The sequence below is a fragment of the Esox lucius genome, chromosome 19 (genome assembly GCF_011004845.1).
Source record: "Esox lucius isolate fEsoLuc1 chromosome 19, fEsoLuc1.pri, whole genome shotgun sequence".
Taxonomy (NCBI): domain Eukaryota; kingdom Metazoa; phylum Chordata; class Actinopteri; order Esociformes; family Esocidae; genus Esox; species Esox lucius.
This window is the reverse complement of record NC_047587.1, coordinates 23,391,684-23,409,793: the sequence shown is the minus strand read 5'-3', so window position 1 is coordinate 23,409,793 and position 18,110 is coordinate 23,391,684. Positions and strand designations below refer to the sequence as shown.

Sequence of the window (18,110 nt, the reverse complement as noted above, 5' to 3'; positions counted from 1 at the left end):
GATGTTCAATAGGGTTTAGGTTTAGAGACATGCTTGGCCAGTCCATCACCTTTACCCTCAGCTTCTTTAGCAAGGCAGTGTTCGTCTTGGAGCAGTGTTTGGGGTCGTTATCATGTTGGAATACTGCCCTGCGGCCCAGTCTCCAAAGGGAGGGGATCATGCTCTGCTTCAGTATGTCACAGTACATGTTGGCATTCATGGTTCCCTCAATGAACTGTAGCTCCCCAGTGCCGGCAGCACTCATGCAGCCCCAGACCATGACACTCCCACCACCATGCTTGACTGTAGGCAAGACACACGCCTACAGTTGTGTGTTTGTACTCCTTACCAGGGTGCCGCCACACACGCTTGACACCATCTGGACCAAATAAATGTATCTTGGTCTCATCAGACCACAGGACATGGTTCCAGTAATCCATGTCCTTAGTCTGCTTGTCTTCAGCAAACTGCGGCCTTTCTTGTACATCATCTTTGGAAGAGGCTTCCTTCTGGGACGACAGCCATGCAGACCAATTTGATGCAGTGTGTGGCGTATGGTCTGAGCACTGACAGGCTGACCCCCCACCCCTTCAACCTGGCAGCACTCATACGTCTATTTCCCAAAGACAACCTCTGGATATGATGCTGAGCATGTGCACACAACTTCATGGCGAGGCCTGTTCCAAGTGCAACCTGTCCTGTTAAACCGCTGTATGGTCTTGGTCACCGTGCTGCAGCTAATTTTCACGGTCTTCTTATAGCCTAGGCCATCTTTATGTACAGAAACAATTATTTTCAGATCCTCAGAGAGTTCTTTGCCAAGAGGTGCCATGTTGAACTTCCAGTGACCAGTATGAGGGAGTGTGAGAGCGATAACACAAAATTTAACACACCTGCTCCCCATTCACACATGAGACCTTGTAACACTAACGAGTCACATGACACTGTGGAGGGAAAATTGCTAATTGGGCCCAAATTGGCCATTTTCACTAAGGGATATACTCACTTTTGTTGCCAGCGATTTAAACATTAATGGCTGTGTTGAGTTATTTTAGAGGGACAACAAATGTACACTTATGCAAGCTGTACACTCACTACTTTACACTGTAGCAAAGTGTCATTTCTTCAGTGTTTTCACATGAAAAGATATAATCAAATATTAGCAAAAAAAATGTGAGGAGTGTACTCACTTTTGTGAGATACTGTAGGTCTATAACAGTTAGGGTCTAAAGTGTCTCCTCCTTTGAAAAGGGGAATGTTTTTTAGCATTACACAACTTTTCCAGCCTTGTGTTACCTCTGTCTTTATTGAAACGTGTTACTTGTAAATCGTGATTTGAAGAATACATTTCTAAATGAGATACTGACCATACATTTAACCACACATTTTGAACCAGAGCTTTCTACTGACAATATCCTGGTGAAACAAGTTCAAATACAGGCTGAAGAATGTTTTTACTAATTCCATTTGTAATACAATAGTTTTATCAGGACCAAGACAACAAATAAGTAAGTCCATCCTATTCATTTGAGCCTGGCTTCTTTTGAAATAAACTGGCTGTGGGAAATGTATTTTTTTGCTTTGTTGTTAATTCTGAATTCTGCACATTTAATTGGACAGATGGTGGCATTTTATAACTAACGACTAGATATAGTGGGAAAGCATTCATTTGCTTTTCAAAATTAAATTATTAAAAAGTTAACTTTAAAAAAAATAATTAAGCTCACTTAACAGCTAGCTTGAAATGTTCCGATTGGAGCAATACAATTGTCCATTATGTATAAACAAAATAGAGGTCACAGTAAGATCAACAGGGGGCTTGCTGTGCGCTGAGTGTAGAAGTGAGTGTAACAGATTTTAGGAAAAAGACGTAAGCTCGCTCCAAAGCAACCTCGAAATGTTAAAAATGGAGCTGCTACTTTAAGGTTATATTAAGATTGTATGCAAAGGTTCCTGTTTGGATCACTGGAGAAAGTAAACAGTATTACAGTACCTGCCATAAGGTAATTCAAAATAAAAAAGTTATCCATCGATTATCTTAACTTGTAAGCTGTCTATGGACAAGGTATGAAAGCAATCTGGTTTTATTCCCCTGCCATTCCTTTGAAATGTTTTAGTTTTTGCGGCCGATGTTAGTTTTTTCTCGCATCAAATTCAAATCATCAGAAAGGATATACAATTGATTGAGAAGCTCAACAATGCCACTAATAGGTGGTTTTAACATGTATGAAACGTGTAACATCAGTAACATTTGGCCAATTGCTAAAGCTTGGAATGCTGTCCAAACTTTTCATAGACCGCTTACAAGGCAATGAAACCAATGTGTAATTACGGTAATTTGGATGAACAATGCGTTTTTTACATGACGGGTAAACAAGGTTAAACTCTTCCACCATATCAAAACGTGTTTCCAATTGAATATAGCCTCTCCCACGTGTAGTATAGCTTAACAGGAACTACTGCATGCCAATTTAAAACACCAGTGTATGCCAAGCCTACTAAGCCGGTTACAATTGATCTCATTATGTCATAGCTGAAGCAACTATCATGACAGAAACTTTGTTTTGCTTACATGCAGACTGTTTTGCCACCGCAGTATAAGATACAAATGTCCAGAACGCAAAATAAAATAGATCATATGTATGATTTTATCATAAAACAGCCATGTCACACTCCACTTTTTCACTCACCAGGTAAGCTCCAACCGTGCCCTGTGCCAACATCAGGGCACATTCCGATATCAAGAATATCTTGATGTTTGAGAAGCATGACGACTTTTTATGGGTGTCCTCTTCAATGCTCCTGTCCGAGCCCCTCTGTTTTTTCACCTTCATATTGGAGACCTTACTTTATATTACAACGAGAAATGAAAGCCAGCGGGTAAACCGGCCAGACCGGAGATAAACATAGACGACACCGACAGTTTCCCTGTTAGCTACATTCAGCTCAGGTTTGACGTCCTCGTCTATTTTCTTTTTCAACCTATGCTTTACATTCGATAAACTATGACAGTAAATGTACTGCCAGACTCCAAAGGGCTGCCCTTTCACCGGTTCTAAACATTGACAATTCGGGAAATACGACACAAACTCCTCGACGATTTTCTCATAAGCTCACGATAATAAGAAATGGTGGGTTTTCTCTCAAATTGCATTTTTACCCAAATCTTGGCGTACGTCCCCGAATGTTAAGAGTAACAATGCGTTGATTCTTTAAAAAATATCGATAATGTTGCCACGGAGTCGCTGCTCCAGCTTTACTTGGCATGGTCCTTCCTTGGTAATGTAATCTGCTGTATACAGTATGTGAACATGCACTCACTCCCTCCACCACTTGTGTAGCTTGCGTTCTGACTGCGACTTTTCCAAAACCACCCGCGGCCGCTCAGTGTCGCTAAAAGGCACATTGACTGCAACCTGGACTAATAGTGTTCAGTAACAAGTTCACAGAGGCACTCCATTTGTAATATATTATACCACATTGTTCTTGAATTCAGATAAGAGTAGAATACAAACTAATTTATGATATAGGCCTACCGGAATCGGGATTGTAGGGATATTTTCATAAAATGTTGTTATTTCACATTAACATGATTAAGAGTAGAAAGAACATCTCATGTTCACTTGTATATTAATTGAGTGTTAATTGATAAAACATTTAAACAGGACTCCTATTAATTTCCCATACAGGCTAATTGTCTTTGATCATTCCACATTTAATTGTTAAGAGAGAGTGATGAACTGTACTCTTGCTCTGGCTCGACTACTGTTCCCATTTTCAGTGCAATGAGTGGTTGTTGTTACCTCATATTGAGGACAGAAGGAACTGTGGCTTGTCCTTGACTGTCTTGGCAAAATCTTGAATGAGAGAAATCACGTCACCATCACGCCACCAATATTTCCAACAGTGGTTTGGTGGGTGGATACCAGAGGGATGCTGGAAGTTTAGAGAAGGATCCAGAAATTGGCCTAAAGGGAGGAGCTAATATCATTGTATAACCATACTGTACAAAAGTGGGTTTCCGATGTTTGGAAGTCGGTTGTTCTGCAGACCAACATGGGTTGGTTGCTCTGCAGATCAGCACGGCTTTGTTACCTTCATAAATAAAGTCTACTATTGAATTCACAAACTCTGAGTTGTTTGAAAATGTTGGTGGGAAAATGTTCTACAACATGATGTGAAATGCCACAAATCCACTATATCTATATAGTGTGAGGCATCTAATAGTTTGAGGCATTTATTCTTCCTCACACCGCAAATGGCAACAAACAACAACACCAGGAAACATGCTAGCACAAATGTATTTTTTGTTCATTTTTACATGTTTTATTCTCTTCTGACTTTTCATATTTTGGTTGACAGACGATCATTCATTCAATTAGCTCTACATAGAACTTTGAATCGCGCCTGTAGCAAACAATACAGCATGCATTAATAAACACCGGAAATTGACTTTGGTAAGGTGGAAATCTCACATTTGGTCTGATAAGATTTTGGTTCCAAATGCAATGTAATTGTCAGATGCAGAGTGGGTGAATGTATTAACTCCGCCTGTGTGGTTGCCACTGTGAAGCATGAAGTAGGAAGAGTGTTGGTGTGGGGGTGCATTTCTGGGGACAGTGTCAGTGATTTAATTAGAATTCAAGGCACACTCCACCAGCATGGCTATCAAAGCATTCTGCAGTGATACGCCATCCCATATGGTTCACACTTAGTTGGACTATCATTTGTTTTTCAATGGGACAATTACCGACAACACACCTCAAGGCTATGCGGGGGCGGTTTGACTAAGAACTAGAGTGATGGTGATGCATCAGATGACCGGGGCTCCACAGTTACCCATACTCAACACTTCTGAGATGGTTTGAGATGAGTTGAACCGCAGAGTGAAAGAAAAGCAGCCAACAAGTGCTAAACATATACAGTTAGATCCAGAACACTGACACAATTTATGATTTTGGCCCTGTACCTGACCACAATTGATTTGAAATGAAACAACCGAGACTGCAATTGTAGTGCAGACTTTTAGCTATTTAACTGTAACTTGAATATATTTTGTTAAACAGCCAAAATAACAAAACTTATGTCAGTGTCCAATTATTTCCAGACCTAACCGTATGTGTACTCCTTCGAGACTGTTGGAAAAAGATTCCAGGTGACTTCATGAAGCTGATTGAGGGAATGCAGAGAGTGCACCAAGCTGTCATCCAGGAAAAGAGTGGCTACATGGAAAAACCTAAAATATATATTTATTTTAATTTATTTTACACATTTTTGGTTGCTACGTCATTCCATATGTTGTATTTCATCATTGTAGAATAATGTCTTCGCTATTATTCTACGATCCGGGCCTCCCCTGGTAACCCCTGTGTTTCACGTCACAACGCAATGAACTGTGAGCAATTCCCAGAAATGCGGACTTACGAAAAGGGTGCATAAAGGGGCTCAAAATATCTGCGAAAGAGCCCTTGCGCACTTGATGATTTGGGACAGTGGGACAGCCCTAGAATGCGCTTCAAAGTCTGTGAGTGTGGACGTTGGGAATTGGGCAACTAAACCGCATTCATGAGAATAAATACATAAATATTCACCATACCTCAAGGTACACATTTTTCTATATGTAAACGCACACACAAACGCACGTTCCTATTTAAACTCAAAGGGACAGCCAAGGTTTCACCACAATTCACACATTGGTGCCTCCTCCTGACAGCTGGTTACCTCCCTCCCTGGCGATACAAGACATACAATGACATACAGGCAATGATAATATTGAGGTTAAAATATCCTGTACTGGTCGCGGATCCCCACGGCTAGTACAGATAAGTGTCTCCGGCCCAATCTTTATAGTGCCCTTTACCGCACTGGAGAATGTCCACTTCCGGAAACAGGCAGTGATTGCCCTGGGTCGCTGTTCCGATCCCCAATCGACCTGGTGCAGTTGTCGTTTACTGTAGTCCACCATCCACACTCTACCTTGCGTACTTCCCGATCTGTCTGGACAAACACAGTTACTGAGTGACACACCCACTGCTATGGGGTGCCCATTATAAAAGTTTGGTTACAATTTTTTAGCTGATACATTTCAACATTTAGCTCACTTTCCTCACATTTAGCGCATTTTCCTCACATTTTGAATGTTTTCTAAATATTTAGCTTTACACTTAGTGACACATTTAGATATAACATTTAGATTTAACATTTAACATTTAGATATACACTCACCTAAAGGATTATTAGGAACACCATACTAATACTGTGACACCCTTTCGCCTTCAGAACTGCCTTAATTCTACGTGGCATTGATTCAACAAGGTGCTGAAAGCATTCTTTAGAAATGTTGGCCCATATTGATAGGATAGCATCTTGCAGTTGATGGAGATTTGTGGGATGCACATCCAGGGCACGAAGCTCCCATTCCACCACATCCCAAAGATGCTCTATTGGGTTGAGATCTGGTGACTGTGGGGGCCATTTCAGTACAGTGAACTCATTGTCATGTTCAAGAAACCAATTTGAAATGATTCGAGCTTTGTGACATGGTGCATTATCCTGCTGGAAGTAGCCATCAGAGGATGGGTACATGGTGCTCATAAAGGGGATGGACATGGTCAGAAACAATGCTCAGGTAGGCCGTGGCATTTAAACGATGCCCAATTGGCACTAAGGGGCCTAAAGTGTGCCAAGAAAACATCCCCCACACCATTACACCACCACCACCAGCCTGCACAGTGGTAACAAGACATGATGGATCCATGTTCTCATTCTGTTTACACCAAATTCTTACTCTACCATCTGAATGTCTCAACAGAAATCGAGACTCATCACACCAGGCAACATTCTTCCAGTCTTCAACTGTCCAATTTTGGTGAGCTCATGCAAATTGTAGCCTCTTTTTGTAGTGGAGATGAGTCTTCGGTGGGGTCTTCTGCTGTTGTAGCCCATCCGCCTCAAGGTTGTGCGTGTTGTGGCTTCACAAATGCTTTGCTGCATACCTCGGTTGTAACGAGTGGTTATTTCAGTCAAAGTTGCTCTTCTATCAGCTTGAATCAGTCGGCCCATTCTCCTCTGACCTCTAGTATCAACAAGGCATTTTCGCCCACAAGTCTGCCGGAATACTGGATGTTTTTCCCTTTTCACACCATTCTTTGTAAACCCTAGAAATGGTTGTGCGTGAAAATCCCAGTAACTGAGCAGATTGTGAAATACTCAGACCGGCCTGTCTGGCACCAACAACCATGCCACGCTCAAAATTGCTTAAATCACCTTTCTTTCCCATTCTGACATTCACTTTGGAGTTCAGGAGATTGTCTTGACCAGGACCACACCCCTAAATGCATTGAAGCAACTGCCATGTGATTGGTTGATTAGATAATTGCATTAATGAGAAATTGAACAGGTGTTCCTAATAATCCTTTAGGTGAGTGTATATTTAAGATTTAGATTTAGATATGATATTTAGATATATATTTAAGATTTAGATTTAGATATAATATTTAGATTTAACATTTAAATATAAAATTAACATTTAGATTTAGATATAACATTTAGATATAAATTTAACATTTAGATTTAGATATAACATTTAGATGTAACATTTAACATTTAGATATAAATTTAACATTTAGATATAAATATAACATTTAGATTTAACATTTAACATTTAGATATATATTTAACATTTAGATTTAACATTTAGATTAAGATATAACATTAAGATTTAACATTTAACATTTAGATATAATATATAATTTCTGTCTCAAATGTGAGGTAAATGCGCTAAATGTGTGGAAAGTGAGCTAAATGCTGAAAATGCATCGCATCGCATCGCATCGCATCATCTTCCGCTTATCCGGGGCCGGGTCGCGGGGGCAGCAGTCTAAGCAGGGATGCCCAGACTTCCCTCTCCCCAGACACTTCCTCCAGCTCTTCCGGGGGGACACCGAGGCGTTCCCAGGCCAGCCGGGAGACATAGTCCCTCCAGCGTGTCCTAGGTCTTCCCCGGGGTCTCTTCCCGGTGGGACGGGACCGGAACACCTTCCCAGGAAGGCGTTGCGGAGGCATCCGAAACAGATGCCCAAGCCACCTCAGCTGACCCCTCTCGATGTGGAGGAGCAGCGGCTCTACTCTGAGCTCCTCCCGGGTGACCGAGCTTCTCACCCTATCTCTAAGGGATCGCCCAGCCACCCTGCGGAGAAAGCTCATTTCGGCCGCCTGTATCCGGGATCTTGTCCTTTCGGTCATGACCCAAAGCTCATGACCATAGGTGAGAGTAGGAACGTAGATTGACCGGTAAATCGAGAGCTTCGCCTTGCGGCTCAGCTCTTTCTTCACCACGACAGACCGATACATCGACCGCATTACTGCAGAAGCTGCACCGATCCGTCTGTCAATCTCCCGTTCCATCCTTCCCTCACTCGTGAACAGGACCCCTAGATACTTAAATTCCTCCACTTGAGGCAGGCACTCTCCACCAACCTGAAGTGGGCAAGCCACCCTTTTCCGACTGAGGACCATGGCCTCGGATTTGGAGGTACTGATTTTCATCCCCACCGCTTAACACTCGGCTGCAAACCGTCCAAGTGCATGCTGAAGGTCCTGGCTTGAAGGGGCCAACACGACAACATCATCCGCAAAGAGCAGAGACGAAATCGTGTGGTCCCCAAACCTGACACACTCCGGCCCCTGGCTGCGCCTAGAAATTCTGTCCATAAAAATTACGAACAGAACCGGTGACAAAGGGCAGCCCTGCCGGAGTCCAACATGCACAGGGAACAAGTCTGACTTACTGCCGGCAATGCGGACCAAGCTCCTGCTTCGGTCGTACAGGGACCTGACAGCCCTTAGCAAAGGACCCAGGACCCCATATTCCCGAAGCACTCTCCACAGGATGCCACGAGGGACACAGTCGAATGCCTTCTCCAAATCCACAAAACACATGTGGACTGGTTGGGCAAACTCCCATGAACCCTCCATCACCCCGTAGAGGGTATAGAGTTGGTCCAGTGTTCCACGGCCCGGACGAAAACCACACTGTTCCTCCTGAATCCGAGGTTCTACTATCGGCCGTATTCTCCTCTCCAGAACCCTGGCATAGACTTTCCCGGGGAGGCTGAGAAGTGTGATCCCCCTATAGTTGGAACACACCCTACGGTCCCCCTTCTTATAAAGAGGGACCACCACCCCGGTCTGCCATCCCAGAGGCACTGTCCCCGACTGCCACGCGATGTTGCACAGGCGTGTCAACCAAGACAGCCCCACAACATCCAGAGACTTGAGGTACTCAGGGCGGATCTCATCCACCCCCGGTGCCTTGCCACCGAGGAGTTTCTTAACCACCTCGGTGACTTCAGCCCGGGTGATGGACGAGTCCACCTCTGAGCCCTCATCCTCTGCTTCCTCAATGGAAGACGTGACGGCGGGATTGAGGAGATCCTCGAAGTACTCCTTCCACCGCCCGACGACATCCCCAGTTGAGGTCAACAGCTGCCCACCTCTACTGTAAACAGCGTTGGTAGGGCACTGTTTCCCTCTCCTGAGGCGCCGGATGGTTTGCCAGAATCTCTTCGAGGCCAGCCGATAGTCCTTCTCCATGGCCTCACCGAACTCCTCCCAGGCCCGAGTTTTTGCCTCCACAACCACCCGGGCTGCAGTCCGCTTGGCCTGTCGGTACCCGTCAGCTGCCTCTGGAGTCCCACAAGCCAACCAGGCCTGATAGGACTCCTTCTTCAGCTTGACAGCATCCCTTACTTCCGGTGTCCACCACCGGGTTCGGGGATTGCCGCCTCGACAGGCACCGGAGACCTTACGGCCACAGCTCCGAGCGGCCACTTCGACAATGGCGGTGGAGAACATGGTCCACTCGGACTCAATATCTCCAGCCTCCCTCGGGATCCAGTCAAAGCTCTGCCGGAGGTGGGAGTTAAAGATCTCTCTGACAGGAGACTCGGCCAGACGTTCCCAGCAGACCCTTACAGTACGCTTGGGCCTGCCGAGTCTGTCCAGCTTCCTCCCCCGCCATCGGATCCAACTCACAACCAGGTGGTGATCAGTTGACAGCTCCGCCCCTCTCTTCACCCGAGTGTCCAAGACATGTGGCCGCAAGTCAGATGAAACGACAACAAAGTCGATCATCGACCTGCGGCCTAGGGTGTCCTGGTGCCACGTGCACTGATGGACACCCTTATGCTTGAACATGGTGTTCGTTATGGACAAACTGTGACTAGCACAGAAGTCCAATAACTGAACACCGCTCGGGTTCAGATCAGGGGGGCCGTTCCTCCCAATCACGCCCCTCCAGGTGTCACTGTCGTTGCCCACGTGGGCGTTGAAGTCCCCCAGTAGAACGATAGAGTCCCCAGTCGGAGCACTTTCCAGCACCCCTCCCAGAGACTCCAAGAAGGTCGGGTACTCTGCACTGCCGTTCGGCCCGTAGGCACAAACAACAGTGAGAGACCTATCCCCGACCCGTAGGCGCAGGGAAACGACCCTCTCGTTCACCGGGGTAAATTCCAACACATGGCAGCAGAGCTGGGGAGCTATAAGCAAACCCACACCAGCCCGCCGCCTCTCACCATGGGCAACTCCAGAGTGGTGAAGAGTCCATCCTCTCTCAAGGAGTGTGGTTCCAGAGCCCAAGCCGTGCGTAGAGGTGATCCCGACTACCTCTAGTCGGAACCTCTCAACCTCACGCACCATCTCAGGCTCCTTCCCCGCCAGCGAGGTGACATTCCACGTCCCTAGAGCTAGTTTCCGTGTCCGGGGATCGGGTTGTCTAGGCCCCCGCCTTCGACTGCCACCCGATCCTCTCTGCACCGGCCCCTTATGGTCCCTCCTGTGGGTGGTGAGCCCACGGGAGGGCGGCCCCATGTCGCTCGTTCGGGCTAGGCCCGGCCGGGCCCCATGGGGAAAGGCCCGGCCACCAGGCGCTCGCGAACGAGCCCCAACCCCGGGCCTGGCTCCAGGGTGGGGCCCCGGCTGCGCCATGCCGGGCGACGTCACAGGACACAAATTATTTATCATCATTAAGGGGTTTTTGTATCAGCTTAAAAATTTGTACCAAACTTTTACATTCGGCACACCATAAACTGCCACCCTGTGACACCCTCTTACAAGGGGTAGGATACCGAATGATCGCTCTCCCTTTTTATTATACTTAGTGTAGTAGGGTAGTATATGTCCACTGGTTCGCCCGCTCATCCTCCTACCTCTCTCACTGGTCCCACTCCTATCTCGTTCTGTTCCTTGCCATCCACTTTATCAATGTCCAAAATCCAAAGTCCACTAAAACAGTTCTGGGTTCTGAAATAATTTTTTAATAGTTGCTAATTATTTAGCTTTGGTAAAAGTTAATTAAGATTTGCAAAGTATTCCTGAAGTGTGCAGCCACTGAAAGAAATGCCAGCAAGTATTTCACCAGCATATGTTTTCAGGTTTATGTCTTTTGATGCTACTTATCTGTTCCAATCTCTATTTTTCTTGCATTTCTATGGTATCCCATGATGACAGGGACTGAATGACTGTATTGCTTGTTCTTTGGCGCCTTCAATATTGAGAACCATTTAAGAATACATCAAGACCCGTTCACTCACACGCCTCAGAAAGGTCCATTAACACTTTGCTGTTTAAGTTTGATGAATTTTTGTAATGGAATCTCTAGTATCTCATTGGCCCAGCCCTCCCTGAATAAATGTATACTTTGTTGGGCATATGGCCCAATGGCCCGATCTCCTTCTGACAGAGTAGTAGGTAACTGAAAAGCCTGTTTTAACAATAAATATTTTATACACAAAAATGTAAACACATTTACCACATATTCTAACATTAAAAAATACAGTGGGGAGAACAAGTATTTGATACACTGCCGATTTTACAGGTTTTCCCATTTACAAAGCATGTAGAAGTCTATAATTTTTATCATAGGTACTCTTCAAATGTCAGTGATGGAATCTATAACAAAAATCCAGAAAATCACATTGTATGATTTTTAAGTAATTAATTGGCATTTTATTGCATGACATAAGTATTTGATACATCAGAAAAGAAGAACTTAATATTTGGTACAGAATCCTTTGTTTGCAATTACAGAGATCGTACGTTTCCTGTAGTTCTTGACCAGGTTTGCACACACTGCAGCAGGGATTTTGGCCCACTCATCCATACAGACCTTCTCCAGACCCTTCAGTTTTCGGGGCTGTTGCTGGGCAATACAGACTTTCAGCTCCCTCCAGAGATTTTCTATTGGGTTCAGGTCTGGAGACTGGCTAGGCCTCTCAAGGACCTTGAGATGCTTCTTAAGGAGCCACTCCTTAGTTGCCCTGGCTGTATGTTTCAGGTCATTGTCATGCTGGAAGACCCAGCCACGACCCATCTTCAATGCTCTTACTGAGGGAAGGAGGTTGTTGGCCAAGATCTCGCGATACATGGCCCCATCCATCCTCCCCTTAATACGGTGCAGTCGTCCTGTACCTTTTGCAGAAAAGCATCCCCAAAGAATGATGTTTCCACCTCCATGCTTCATGGTTGGGATGGTGTTCTTGGGGTTGTACTCATCTTTCTTCTTACTCCAAACACAGCGAGTGAAGTTTAGACCAAAAAGCTACATTTTTATCTCATCAGACCACATGACCTTCTCCCATTCCTCCTCTGGATCATCCAGATGGTCATTGGCAAACTTCAGATGGGCCTGGGCATGCGCTGGCTTGAGCAGGGGGACATTGCGTGCGCTGCAGAATTTTAATCCATGACGGCGTAGTGTGTTACTAATGGTTTTCTTTTAACCTGTGGTCCCAGCTCTCTTCAGGTCATTGACCAGGTCCTGCCGTGTAGTTCTGGGCTGATCCCTCACCTTCCTCACGATCATTGATTCCCCACGAGGTGAGATCTTGCATAGAGCCCCAGACCGACGGAGATTGACCGTCATCTTGAACTTCTTCCATTTTCTAATAATTGCACCAACAGTTGTGTGATTGAGTGTGTGGACAGGTGTCTTTTATACAGGTAACAAGTTCAAACAGGTGCAGTTAATACAGGTAATGAGTGGAGAACAGGAGGGCTTCTTAAAGAAAAACAAATAGGTCTGTGAGAGCCGGAATTCTTACTGGTTGGTAGGTGATCAAATACTTATGTGATGCAATAAAATGCAAAATAATTATATAAAAATCATACAATGTGATTTTCTGGATTTTTTTTTTTGATTCCGTCTCTCACAGTTGAAGTGTGAGAAAAATTATAGACCTCTACATGCTTTGTAAGTGGGAAAACCTGCAAAATCGGCAGTGTATCAAATACTTGTTCTCCCCACTGTATATGTAGTAGCAGGAGTTTATTTTCAGCTGCATATAAAAAAGACATGGTGGTCCAGTCATTTAGGCTCAGCCAGCCTGTAATCCTGAATTTGCCATTTTGAGGGCTTCCTTCCTGATGAGGAAATGACATGCTAATTGCCTCCTTTTTTCTCCCTGAAACTCTGCATGTACTGCAGCTGTCCATTAATTAATGGCATCAAAGCCTCTGATGAAGATGCTTTAAACTGCTATCAGTGGTTCCAGGATCTGTCCTTCTTTTTAAGTCTCTGAAACAATCCTCCAACATTCAGCGTTATTGCCAGTTCAAGAATTATTGGTTTTATTAGTATCACCTATATAAATAAGTATATAAATCTTGCATGATTGTCAGACAAATCCTAATGCATTCATCTTTGGAGATTCCAAAAACAGTTATCTTTCGAGGTATATGTTTGCATCAATAACTAATTTTATCTGAAAAATAAATTTTTACTAATTACTTTTTTGTTTGCCTTGATGTTTAAACATCAACCCTCTAGAGCAAAATGAAAATAGGTGTGCAAATGTTTTTATCTAACAGTGTTGTTGTTAATAGCCAGAGGTGGAATTGAATTGGAGAACACTTTTGGGTTCCAGATACAACATATTTGGGCTCTTTGTAGATCCCGTGTACTACATGAAACTCAAGTGTAGCACTAGGAACCAAAATTAGAATTCTAGAACAAAAAGGAATCTTCCTGTAAATGTTTTTTTTTATTACCTTAGTTTAGTGGCAATTGTTGCGTATGCACAGAAGAACTCGCCCACACAAGATTATACAATGGCTCAAACTATTCACCCCTTAGACTACTGCACATTTTATTGTGTTACAACATATTGCTACTGATCCACACAAAGCTACTCATCCAGACAAAGAAGTTTTGCTACAGATCCACACAAAGTCCACAATGTCCAAGTAAAAACAAATCTACAAATTGTTCTAAATTACCAATCTAAAACAGAAAATAATTGATGGCATAAATATTCATCCCCTTTAGTCACCCCCAATAGACCTGTTTTTTGGTAGAAGCTATAATTACAGTCATGTGTCTATTTTTCATGTGTCTATTTTTACAAGATTTGCACAAATGTGTATATACAGCAATTTTTGTCAATTCTTCATAGCAAAATTGCTTAAGCTCTGTCAATTTGGACAGAAGCCTTTCCATGTATTCCCATTTGGAATGAGGGCTGTGCTCTGACTGGGCCACTCCAGGACATTGTTTTTTAGTCACTCCAGTGTGGCTTTAGTTGTATATTAGGGTTAACTAATCTGCTGGAAGATGAATCATCACACAAATCCCTGGTCTCTTGCAAACTTCAACAGGTTCTCTTATGTGATTTCTCTGTAATTTGCTGCAACCATTTTGCCTTCTGTCTTCACATGCTTTCTAGGCCCTGATGCAGAAAAGCAGCCCCATAGCATGATGCTACCATCAAAATGCTTTTCACGGCAGGGTGTTCTCAGGATGATTTGTGGTGTTAGGTTTGTGCCAAACACAGTGCTTAGCGTTGAGGCTAAAAAGCTCAGTTTTGTTCTTAACAGACAATAGAATCTTCAACTTGGTCTCAGAGTATCACATATGCCTTCTGGCAAACACTAGATTTGATGTTAGTTGTTTTCTCTTTTCTTTTCGACACTCCCATAAAGGCCAGTTTTGTGAAGCACCCAGAGTATTTTTGTGGGTTGCAGGGTCAGGATTGTGGAACATAAGCTCCTTTACTGTTGTCATAGGCTTTTTGGTGGCCTTTCTGACTACTGCCATTCACTGCCATTTTTTTAAATAAACATTTAATTATACAGGTTGTCTCATTGAGCTGAATGTATTTTTTTTAAACAGATATATTCCAACCAAGAACACAGTGGGGAGGAGGGACGGTGCATTTCATACAATATTATAACATTACAGAATTTCAAACTCAGCTTTGGAGGACACCCTGTTCAAGACAGTTTCAACGTGGTGCCATATTCTTTCTATTTGATAATAATGGACTTAATGAACAAGCCTTGGAATTGTTCTTATATTCAACCCCTGATTTTATGTTGTACCACAATAAAATACAGAGAAGTGAACTGTATCTTAGTTGTAGTTACCAGTTCCGTTCAACAGCCATGGCACGTTTGTCATAATGTGGGAATAATACGAAGAAGAGGATGAATCCAGTCATCTTCATTTATTCATACACATAGACAGCAACTACGGACAAGAAAGGTTCTCAGTTGATATCCTTGAATATGGAAGCTGATGCCAGTTGGATGAGGTATCGAGGTAAGGCCAGTTGTGTCAAATGTGGTTATGAGGGAGATAGAGATAGGGAGATAGGTATTAGGGACAAAACAAATGTGCATGGATCAATTAGATATATACGCATACTGCAAACAGAAGGAAAAATTGGCTGGATAATTCTACTCAGGCACCTGGCAGACACAAAGAAAACGAGCACATAGCACTTGACAAAGGGAGCACATAACACTTGACTAAGGGAGCACATAGCACTTGACAAAGGGAGCACATAGCACTTGACTAAGGGAGCACATAGCACTTGACTAAGGGAACTTGACTAATAGTAATTCTCACAAAACAAACCTGGCAACGTAACTACTATTTAAATATTACTTGGCCCTCACCCTCGATGCTGTTTCAATCCTTTTGAAACTCACTGCATTGGAAACAATGTTTCAAAACATTCTGAAACTGTTACGCTCATGTGACGCCAGGTGTAGAAACTAATGATGGGCATTCCCCAATTAGTCTTTTTGGTAAGCTGGCTCTTCTGGCCTTATTCACCTTAAAGAGACATCTTATTTAGCTCCCTGCTGATGCTTCATTTAAAATGCTTAAAAATAACCCCCAAAAATGAAGAAAAAACAAATCTCAAGTGAAAAGGCAAAAGTGTAGGCTAGAATTGTGTTGGAGTGTGAAATACAATGTAATCACAGCATTAAATCTAGATTTATAACAGTTCCTACTTATATTGTACATGTACAGTATAGGTACAGTATAGATAAAAACATCAGCTGGTGAGCTGTGGGGGAAAAATGCGGGGCAGGAAAGCTACAATTTGCTATGGCTCAGCCTCTGACAAACTACACATAGGGTACAAATTGCCCAATACTCATTCTTCCATTTATTAGCGTACTGTTTAGCTTTGCTTATTTATTAAGAAACTCAAACTGTGGCGGATATAGATATTACAACAGTAATTGCAGTAATTGTTAATCTCTCTCTCCCTTTGAGACTTTGAAAAAGTAGCACTATTTGAAATTCTTGTTTTACTCTTCTCTCTTTTACATCCCATAGCCAGTTTCTGTCAAATCTTTTAGTTTTCACTCTAGAATGAAAAACCTATTTGTTGGGTTGATCTGACAGGAGCTATAGCAACTTCTGAAGACATTATTTACTCTTTCAAAGCTGAATAATGCCTACTGATATGACATAACTACTATATAAAACATTATTCAGTGGGGAGAACAAGTATTTGATACACTGCCGATTTTGTAGGTTTTCCTACTTACAAAGCATGAAGAGCATTACAAAGCATTGTTTATCATAGGTACGCTTCAACTGTGAGAGATGGAATCTAAAACAAAAATCCAGAAAATCACATTGTACGATTTTTAAATAATTAATTTGCATTCTATTGCATCACATAAGTATTTGATCACCTACCAACCAGTAAGAATTCCGGCTCTCACAGACCTGTTCGTTTTTCTTTAAGAAGCCCTCCTGTTCTCCACTCATTACCTGTATTAACTGCACCTGTTTAAACTCGTTACCTGTATAAAAGACACCTGTCCACACACTAAATCAAAAAGACTCCAACCTCTCCACAATGGCCAAGACCAGAGAACTGTGTAAGGACATCAGGGATAAAATTGTAGACCTGCACAAGGCTGGGATGGGCTACAGGAAAATAGGCAAGCAGCTTGGTGAGAAGGCAACAACTGTTGGCGCAATAATTAGAAAATGGAATAAGTTCAAGATGACGGTCAATATCCCTCAGTCTGGGGCTCCATGCGAGATCTCACCTTGTGGGGCATCAATGATCATTTGGAAGGTGAGGGATCAGCTCAGAACTACACGGCAGGACCTGGCCAATGACCTGAAGAGAGCTGGGACCATAGTCACAAAAAAAAACATTAGTAACACGCAGGATTAAAATCCTGCAGCGCACGCAAGGTCCCCCTCATCAAGCCAGCGCATGTCCAGGCCCATCTGAAGTTTGCCAATGACCATCTGGATGATCCAGAGGAGGAATGGGAGAAGGTCATGTGGTCTGATGAGACAAAAATTGAGCTTTTTGGTCAAAACTCCACTCGATGTGTTTGGAGGAAGAAGAAGGATGAGTACAACCCCAAGAACACCATCCCAACTGTGAATCATGGAGGTGGAAACATCATTCTTTGGGGATGCTTTTCTGCAAAAGGGGACAAGTCGACTGCACTGTATTGTGGGGAGGATGGATGGGGCCATGTATCGCGAGATCTCCTTCCCTAAGTAAGAGCACTGAAGATGGGTCGTGGCTGGGTCTTCCACCATGACAACGACCCAAAACACACAGCCAGGGCAACTAAGGAGCAGCTCCGTAAGAAGCATCTCAAGGTCCTGGAGTGGCCTCGCCAGTCTCCAGACCTGAACCCAATAGAAAATTTTTGGAGGGAGCTGAAAGTTCGTATTGCCAAGCGACAGCTCCGAAACCTGAAGGATCTGGAGAAGGTCTGTATGGAGGAGTGGGCCAAAATGCCTGCTGCAGTGTGTGCAAACCTGGTCAAGAACTACAGGAAATGTACAATATCTGTAATTG

At 43.5% G+C, this 18,110-nt stretch overlaps 1 protein-coding gene across 1 annotated transcript in view; it reads right to left on the bottom strand.

Moving 5' to 3' along the window:
• The window catches only part of slco3a1 (solute carrier organic anion transporter family, member 3A1), a 63,969-nt gene extending 60,618 nt beyond the window's left edge, over positions 1–3,351 (bottom strand). Inside the window, exon 1 of the mRNA XM_010883847.3 lies at positions 2,670–3,351. Within this exon, the coding sequence (XP_010882149.1) occupies positions 2,670–2,813 (144 nt within the window). The 5' untranslated portion in view covers positions 2,814–3,351. The remainder of the gene's footprint in view (positions 1–2,669) is intronic.
• Between the last annotated feature and the right edge of the window lie 14,759 nt (positions 3,352–18,110).